Below are 9,305 nucleotides of genomic sequence, written 5' to 3'. Positions count from 1 at the left end.
TTTTATTTTTTATTTTTTAAAATTTATATCCAAATTAGTTAGCATATAGTGAAACAATGATTTCAGGAGTAGATTCCTTAATTCCCCTTACCCATTTAGCCGATCCACCCTCCCACAACCCCTCCAGTAACCCTGTTTGTTCTCCATATTTATGAGTCTCTTCTGTTTTGTCCCCCTCCCTGTTTTTTTTATATTATTTTTGTTTCCCTTCCCTTATGTTCATCTGTTTTGTCTCTTAAAGTCCTCATATGAGTGAAGTCATATGATTTTTGTCTTTCTCTGACTAATTTCACTTAGCATAATACCTCCAGTTCCATCCACGTAGTTGCAAATGGCAAGATTTCACTCTTTTTGATCCCCGAGTAATGCTCCATTGTATATATACATATACCACATGCTCTTTATCCATTCATCCATCAATGGACATTCGGGCTCTTTCCATACTTTGGCTATTGCTGATAATGTTGCTATAAACATGGAGGTGTGCATGTCCCTTGGAAACAGCACACTTGCATCCCGTGGATAAATGCCTAGTAGTGCAATTTCTGGGTCGTAGGGTAGTTCTATTTTTAGTTCTTTGAGGAAACTCCATACTGTTTTCCAGAGTGGCTGCACCAGTTTGCATTCCCACCAACAATGCAAAACAGATCCTCTTTTGGAGGATAAAGAGCTGTGCAGAAGCTTTTTATTTGGATGAGGTTCCAGTAGTTCATTTTTGCTTTTGTTTCCCTTGCCTCCAGAGACGTGTTGAGTAAGAAGTTGCTGTGGCCAAGATCAAAGAGGGTTTTGCCTGCTTTCTCCTCGAGGATTTTGATGGTTTCATGTCTTAAATTTAGATCTTTCACCCATTTTGAGTTTATTTTTGTGTATGGTGTAAGAAAGTGGTCCAGGTTCATTCTTCTGCATGTCATTGTCCAGTTTTCCCAGCACCACTTGCTGAAGAGACTGTCTTTATTGCATTGGATATTCTTTCCTGCTTTGTCAAAGATTAGTTGGCCACACGTTTATGAGTCCATTTCTGGGTTCTCTATTCTGTCCCATTGATCTGAGTGTCTGTTCTTGTGCCAATACCATACTGTCTTGATGATTACAGCTTTGTAGTATAGCTTGAAGTCTGGGATTGTGATGCCTCCTGCTTTGGTTTTATTTTTCAAGATTGCTTTGGCTATTCGGGGTCTTTTCTGGCTCCATACAAATTTTAGGATTATTTGTTCTAGCTCTGTGAATAATGCTGGTGTTACTTTGATAGGGATTGCATTGAACATGTAGATTGCTTTGGGTAATATCGACATTTTAACAATATTTGTTCTTCCTATCCAGGAGCATGGAATCTTTTTCCATTTCTTTGTGTCTTCTTCAATTTCTTTCATAAGCTTTCTATAGTTTTCAGTGTATAGATTTTTCACCTCTCTGGTTAGATTTATTCCTAGGTATTTTATGGTTTTTTGTGCAACTGTAAATGGGATCAATTCCTTGATTTCTCTTTCTGTTGCTTCATGGTTGGTGTATAGGAATGCAACCGATTTCTGTGCTTTGATTTTATATCCTGCAGCTTTGCTGAATTCATGAATCAGTTCTAGCAGTTTTTTGGTGGAATATTTTGGGTTTTCCATATAGAGTATCATGTCATCTGCAAAGAGTGAAAGTTTGACCCCCTCCTGGCTGATTTGGATGCCTTTTATTTCTTTGTGTTGTCTGATAGCAGAGGCTAAGACTTCCAATACTATGTTGAATAACAGTGGCGAGAGTGGACTTCCCTGTCTTGTTCCTGACGTTTGGGGGAAAGCTCTCAGTTTTTCCCCATTAACGATGATATTAGCATTGGGTCGTTCATATATGGGTTTTATGATCTCGAGGTATGTTCCTTCTATCCTACTTTCTTGAAGGTTTTTATCAAGAAAGGATGCTGTATTTTGTCAAATGCTTTCTCTGCATCTATTGAGAGGATTATATGGTTCTTGTCCTTTCTTTTATTGATGTGATGAATCACGTTGATTGTTTTGCAGATATTGAACCAGCCTTGCATCCCAGGTATAAATCCTGCTTGGTCATGGTGAATAATTTTTTTAATGTATTGTTGGATCTGGTTGGCTAATATCTTGTTGAGGATTTTGCATCCATATTCATCAGGGAAATTGGTCTATAGTTCACCTTTTTAGTGGGGTCTCTGTCTGGGTTTGGAATCAAGGTAATGTTGGTTTCATAGAAAGAGTTTGGAAGTTTTCCTTCCATGTCTATTTTTTGGAACAGTTTCAAGAGAATAGGTGTTAACTCTTCCTTAAATGTTTGGTAGAATTCCTCTGGAAAGCCATCTGGCCCTGGACTCTTGTTTTTTGGCAGGTTTTTGATTACTAATTCGATTTCCTTACTGGTTATGGGTCTGTTCAAATTTTCTATTTCTTCCTGTTTCAGTTTTGGTGGGAACTTGGAAGTTGTCCATTCCTAGGAAGTTGTCCATTTCTTCCAGATTGCCCATTTTGTTGGCATATAATTGTTCATAATATTCTCTTATTGTTTTTGTTTCTGCTGTGTTGGTTGTGGTCTCTCCTCTTTCATTCTTGATTTTATTTATTTGGGTCCTTTCCTTTTTCTTTTTGAGCAAACTGGCTAGAGGTTTATCAATTTTGTTAATTCTTTCAAAGAACCAGCTTCTGGTTTCATTGATCTGTTCTACTGTTTTTCTTGGTTTCGATAGCATTAATTTCTGCTCTACTCTTTATTATTTCCTGTCTTCTGTTGGTTTTGGATTTTATTTGCTGTTCTTTTTCTAGCTCCTTAAGGTGTAAGGTTAGGTTGTGTATCTGAGATCTTTCTTCCTTCTTTAGGAAGGCCTGGATTGCTATATACTTTCCTCTTATGTCCGCCTTTGCTGCGTCCCAGAGGTTTTGGGTTGTGGTGTTACCATTTTCATTGACTTCCATATACTTTTAAATTTCCTCTTTAGCTGCTTGGTTGGCCCATTCATCCTTTAGTAGGATGTTCTTCCGTCTCCAAGTATTTGTTACCTTTCCAAATTTTTTCTTGTGGTTGATTTCGAGTTTCATAGCATTGTGGTATGAAAATATGCACGGAATGATCTTGATCTTTTTATACTTACTTAGGGCTGACTTGTGTCCCAGTATATGGTCTATTCTGGAGAACGTTCCATGTACACTGGAGAAGAATGTATATTCTGCTGCTTTAGGATGAAATGTTCTGAATATATCTGTTAAGTCCATCTGGTCCAGTGTGTCATTCAAAGGCATTGCTTCCTTGTTGATTTTTTGATTAGATGATCTGTCCATTGCTGTGAGAGTGGGGTGTTGAAGCCTCGTACTATTATGGTATTACTATCGATGAGTTTCTTTATGTTTGTGATTAATTGATTTATATATTTGGGTGCTCTCACATTTGGCGCCTAAATGTTTACAATTGTTAGGTCTTCTTGGCGGACAGACCCCTTGATTATAATATAATGCCCTTCTGCATCTCTTGGTACAGTCTTTATTTTAAAGTCTAGATTGTCTGATATAAGTATGGCCACTCCAGCTTGCTTTTGTTGACCACTAGCATGATAGATGGTTCTCCATCCCCTTACTTTCAATCTGAAGGTGTCTTTAGGTCTAAAGTGGGTCTCTTGAGAAAAAATGAAATATGGCCTTTTGTAGCAACGTGGATGGAACTGGAGAGTGTTATGCTAAGTGAAATAAGCCATACAGAGAAAGACAGATACCATATGGTTTCACTCTTATGTGGATCCTGAGAAACGTAACAGAAACCCATGGGGGAGGGGAAGGAAAAAAAAAAAAAAAAGAGGTTAGAGTGGGAGAGAGCCAAAGCATAAGAGACTGTTAAAAACTGAGAACAAACTGAGGGTTGATGGGGGGTGGGAGGGAGGGCAGGGTGGGTGATGGGTATTGAGGAGGGCACCTTTTGGGATGAGCACTGGGTGTTGTATGGAAACCAATTTGACAGTAAATTTCATATATTAAAAAATAAAAAAACAAAATACACACACACACACAAAAAATAATAATAAAGTGGGTCTCTTGTAAACAGTATATAGATGGATCTTGTTTTCTTATCCATTCCGTTACCATATGTCTTTTGATTGGAGCACTGAGTCCATTGATGTTTAGATCTTTCAATTCTGATTTAATTTATTTGAGTCCTCTTTTTTCTTGATGAGTCTGGCTAGAGGTTTATCAATTTTGTTTATCTTTTCAAATAATCAGATTTTGGTTTCATTGATTTTTTAATGCTTATTTATTTTTGACAGAGAGAGAGCAAGGGAGGGGGAGACAGAGGGGGAATAGAGGATCCAAAGTGGTCTCTGTACTGACAGCACAGAACCCAATATGGGGCTCAAACTCATGAACTGTGAGATTATGACCTGGGCCAAAGTCACACACTTAACTGACTGAGTCATCCAGGTGCCCCTTCATTGATATTTTTAATTGACTTTTGTTTCTATTTTATTTTTTCTCTTCTGACCTATATTATTTCCTTCTTTCTACTAACTTTGGGCTTTGTTGTTGTTCTTCTTCTTATTTTTCTAGTTCCTTTAGGTGCAAATTTAGATTAGGGGGTGGGGGGTATTTTTCTTGTTTCTTATGGTAGGCCTGTATTGCTATAAATTTCCCTCTTAGAACAGGTTTTGCTGCATCTCATTAATTTTAGAAAGTTGTGTTCCCATTTTTATTTTTTGCAAGAAATTTTTTGTTTTCCTCTATGATTTCTTCATTGATCCATTAGTTGTTTACGAGGATGCTGTTTAGTGTCCACATGTTTGTGTTTCTCCAGTTTTCTTGTAACTGATATCTAATTTCGCAACATTATAATCAGAAAAAAATGTTTGACATGATTGAATTTAATAAGACTTGTTTTTTAATTAATTTTTAAAATTTTTACTTTTTAAATAGGCTCCACGCCCAGCACAAGCCCAACATGGTCTGAACTCATGACCCTGAGATCAAGACCTGAGCTGAAATCAAGAATTGGATTTCTGACTGAGCCTCCCAGGCCCTCCTATTGAGGCTTGTTATATGACCTAACATGTGACCTATACTGGAGAATGTTCCATGTGTACTTGAGAAGAATGTATATTCTGCTGCTTGTGAGTAGAATATTCTGTATGTATCTATTAAGTTCATCTGGCCTAATATATTGTTTAAGGTCAATGCATCCTTATTGATTTTCTGTCTGGATGATCTATCCATTGGTATAAGTGGGCATTAATGTCCCCTACTATTATTGTATAAATGTTTTGATTTCTCCTTTTATGTCTATTAATATTTGCTTTATATATTTAAGTGCTTCTATGTTGGGAGCATAAATATTTACAGATGTTATAGTGTCTTCTTGGATCAACATCTTTATTATTATTTAATGCCCTGCTTTGTCTTTTGTTACAGTCTTTGTTTTAAAACCTATTTTTTTAATATGACTATTACTACAGCTTTCTTTTCATTCCATTTGCATGGAATCTCTTTTCCTATCCCATCATCTTCAGTCTTTATGTGCCCTTAGATCTGAGATCAGTCTCTTGTAGACAGTATATAGATGGATCTTGTTTTTTTATCCATGCGGCCTCCCTATGTCCTTTGATTGGAGTATTTAGTCCATTTGCATTTAAAGTAATTATTGACAGATATGTATGTCTTGCCATTTTGTTAATTATTTTCTGGTTGTTTACATAGTTCTTTCCTGCTCTTTTGGTCTTCTGTTTGTCTGTTTCCTTGTGGTTTGATGGTTTTCTTCAGTGATATGTTTGTGTTCCTTTCTTTTTTTGTGTGCATGTACCTATTATAGGTTTTGGGTTTGTGGCTACCGTGAGATATATACATCTGTATGTATATACGTATGTATGAGTGTATATAAAATCAGTCTATTTTTAGCTGATAGTCAATTAACTTTGAACACATTTTAAACCAATTTTGAAAACTGTTAAATCATGCGATTTGACTTGACTTTTCTCTTTCCCCACTGCCACTAGTTTAGTTCATATTCTTCTAGTGTCTCTGTAGTACTGTTGGAGAAGACAGCCAGCTGGACTCCTTGCCTCTAATATCCTCTTCCTCTGAATCATTTCCAAGAGTGATAACTCTAAAATGTAAGCTTTATCAAGCTCTAATCCTGCTTAAAAATCTTTACTACATCCATAATGCTGTTAAAGTTAAAAGACAGTTTGGTATTCAGTGCCCTCAGTGATGCCTTCTTTCCCTGCCTGCTTCATCCTCACTGCTTCCTCAACTTCTCTGACCTGTAATCCAGCTTAAGGACATTTTTTAATTCTTGTGCTTTCTTCCAGCTCTGCACCTTTCACAGTTGTTACTTTGCTTGAGTTGTTGTCATCTCAATACCTTGTTCTCACTTTCCTGGTACAAGTACCATTTCTGAGCCTTTCATACAGGAAGACTTCAGCAATCACCCCAAAGGCTTACTCACTGAGAAACTTATCACATTGCATTTTAATTGCTTCACCATCTATCATCCCTGCTATGTAGTTATATCATGGTCAGGAATGATTCACATTGATTATTGTGTCTCAAAAGCCATTCAAGGTTACAAACACATAGTAGATTCTCCATTAATATTTCTTGAATTAACGCCAAGAGATATTTAACCCACTAGTATTGACATCTTTTGACAATCTGCCTATATCACACATTGTAGGACCAAATTGTTTTAGAGTAAATTAAAATATCAAATGGGCTGTGGATTACATGAGACTTCAACCTTCTGAACACTGAGATTGCGTGATAATGTGTTCACAAATGGGAGAACTACAAATTTACTGACTTACAGAAGACACAGCAGGAAGAAAGGACTTTGAGACTTCTTCAAGGGAGTGAGAAGATGAGCTACTATCACATTCTTTCTCCTCTTTCCCCTTCCTTATCCATTGTAGAATATTTTTTCCACCTTCTTTTTCCTTATTTAGGAAATCCAGTCTCACATATTCCACTTTCTAGTTTACAAAGATCAGCTAGGGCCCTGGTAGGAGGTATGGGAGAAGATGTTCAATACGGAGAATAAAGGAAGACACTGCACAGCTGACTCAACTATCCTGATTCCCAAAATACATATTGAAATTGTCTTGCCTTTCACTGGCTTTGGATCAGCAATCTGTCCTTTCTAAGATTAACTGTATCTTTTATATTTTATGCATTAATTAATATTTTATGTACTTATTGTTCCTGAAGTCTCAAAAAAGAGGTTATGGATTTTTCAGAGATTGGACAGTTTTAACATTTATGGTACTCCTTATATGTGCAGTAAAATTCCTCTCAAACTGTTTGTATGCTATCCAGTAGTAATCTAAACATGGCTCTTCCTTGACTGGCACTAGTCATGTACAAACACCTTTGGTTACATGCCAGTCACCGTAAAACAAGACCTTCAGTTGATGCTCCTCCACTGAGGTACCTTCATCACACAGATGAGATGCTGTGAGCACATGTAGCAGCTCCAGCACAAAAACATCTTAACAGCCTTGAGAGCATCTCTCTTCTCAGAACAGCAACTCACACAATACTGGAGAAGGATATACCTGCTGTGTACTGTTTTGAAACTAAAATATAAAAACTGCTTTAGTTCTCAATGGAAACATAAAAACCTTTTACAAAATTTGGATGATTAAGAATTAGGGGCCCAAAATAAGATCCACAATTAGGTCCATGAATACAAATAGCGTGACACATCAAAACAGCAAATTGTACTTTTTGTTCAAAGTACAAATTTATGTACTTTGTCCCAGGACAAATTTATGTATATGTCCCAGGACTTATGAAAGGAGATTGAGTAAGGGCGGGAAGTTCCATTACTGCAGTGCTTAACTCCACTGAACATGCTGCTGTGACATAAAAATACACTCACAGCCCACACCCAAACCCACCCTCCAGCCTCCTACCCAGCATCACAAGTACATGTGTCAGCATCTCCTTCCTGGTTGCCAGGGCAATGCAGGTGATGCTTGCCATATCTGAATTAAGTGGGAGAAAACACAGGCAAAGCTCTTTTCTCTAGCTAATGCTCAGGATTCATCAAGTTGCCAGTTTTGACGTTAATCCAGATAACTGTCCTAATAGTTTCTGCCAAGCACCCTTCACCTCCTTATTCCTTATGCTATAAATCATGGGATTCAGCACGGGCATCAAAATGGCATAGAAGACAGAAATCAACTTCTCCTGAAGGACAGAAGGGCTGGAGTGGGGCTGGATGTAGGTGAAAATGGTCATGCCATAGCACAAGACGACCACTGTGAGGTGAGATGCACAGGTGTGGAAGGCTTTCTTTCTTCCCTCTCTGGACTGGATCTTCAGGATGGTGGAGATGATCTGGATGTAGGACAAGAGGACCAGGCAGAAGGGTGTCATCAGCAAGACAATGCTAGAAACCATGATCGCGATCTCATTGGAGGAGGTGTCCACACAGGCCAGTCTGACCACAGCTAGGATTTCACAGGATATGTGATCAATATACTTGTTTGTGCACATGGGCAGCTGAAAGGTGATGATGGTCTGCATGAGAGAGTTGAGAGAACCACTGACCCAGGATGTGATGGCCAACCTAGTACAGAGCCCTCCATGCATGATGACCGAGTATCGCAGGGGGTCGCACACAGCCACATAGCGGTCGTAGGCCATCACTGCCAGTAGAACAAACTCAATCCCACCCAAGCCCAAGGAGAAAAATAACTGGGCTGCACAGCTCACAAGTGGGATTGCTTTATGTTCTATTAGAAGATGCACCAACATCTGGGGGACGATGCTTGTGGCATAAGAGACATCAACAAGGGAGAGGTTGGTGAGAAAGAAGTACATGGGAGTGTGGAGTCGGCTGTCCAGTCTGATCAGAAGGACAATGAGGAAGTTCCCCAGCACTGTCACCAAGTACATGATCAAGAAGAGGACAAAGAGTGAGACCTGTGTGTCCCAGTCACTGGACAGACCAAGGAGAATGAACTCTTTCACCCACGTCTGGTTATCTGTGTCCATTAAAAAACATAGGATTATTAATCTGCAGAAAGAGACAGAAATAGCAGAAACTACTGAATTCAAGAACCGTAAAAATAACTTCTTAAAAGAATGCATATTGAATACAACCTGTCAGTCTTAGCCAGATGTTTCTGATCATGTGTGCATCACAATGATAGGTTTGATCCTAATATGCATTCTCCATAGGAGAGACAAGTCATTCCTTCAAAATGAGCAGATAGTCTTAGGGATTTCTTGGAGGCCTAGAGATAATACAGTACAATTTTAGGAGCTATGTATCTTTTCAACTTACCACAGTTTCCAGGGCAACAGAGGATTATAGGTTAC

General features: G+C 38.3%; 1 protein-coding gene across 1 annotated transcript; it reads right to left on the bottom strand.

Moving 5' to 3' along the window:
* Positions 1-8,024: 8,024 nt before the first annotated feature.
* LOC102952664 (olfactory receptor-like protein OLF3) lies at positions 8,025-8,978 on the bottom strand. Its single transcript, XM_007090852.1, has one exon. The coding sequence runs from the start codon at positions 8,976-8,978 to the stop codon at positions 8,025-8,027; it is 954 nt and encodes a 317-aa protein (XP_007090914.1).
* Positions 8,979-9,305: the final 327 nt, after the last annotated feature.

The sequence above is a fragment of the Panthera tigris genome, chromosome A2, assembly GCF_018350195.1.
Source record: "Panthera tigris isolate Pti1 chromosome A2, P.tigris_Pti1_mat1.1, whole genome shotgun sequence".
In the NCBI taxonomy this organism is placed as follows: Eukaryota; Metazoa; Chordata; class Mammalia; order Carnivora; family Felidae; genus Panthera; species Panthera tigris.
This window is presented reverse-complemented; position numbering and strand designations above follow the sequence as displayed.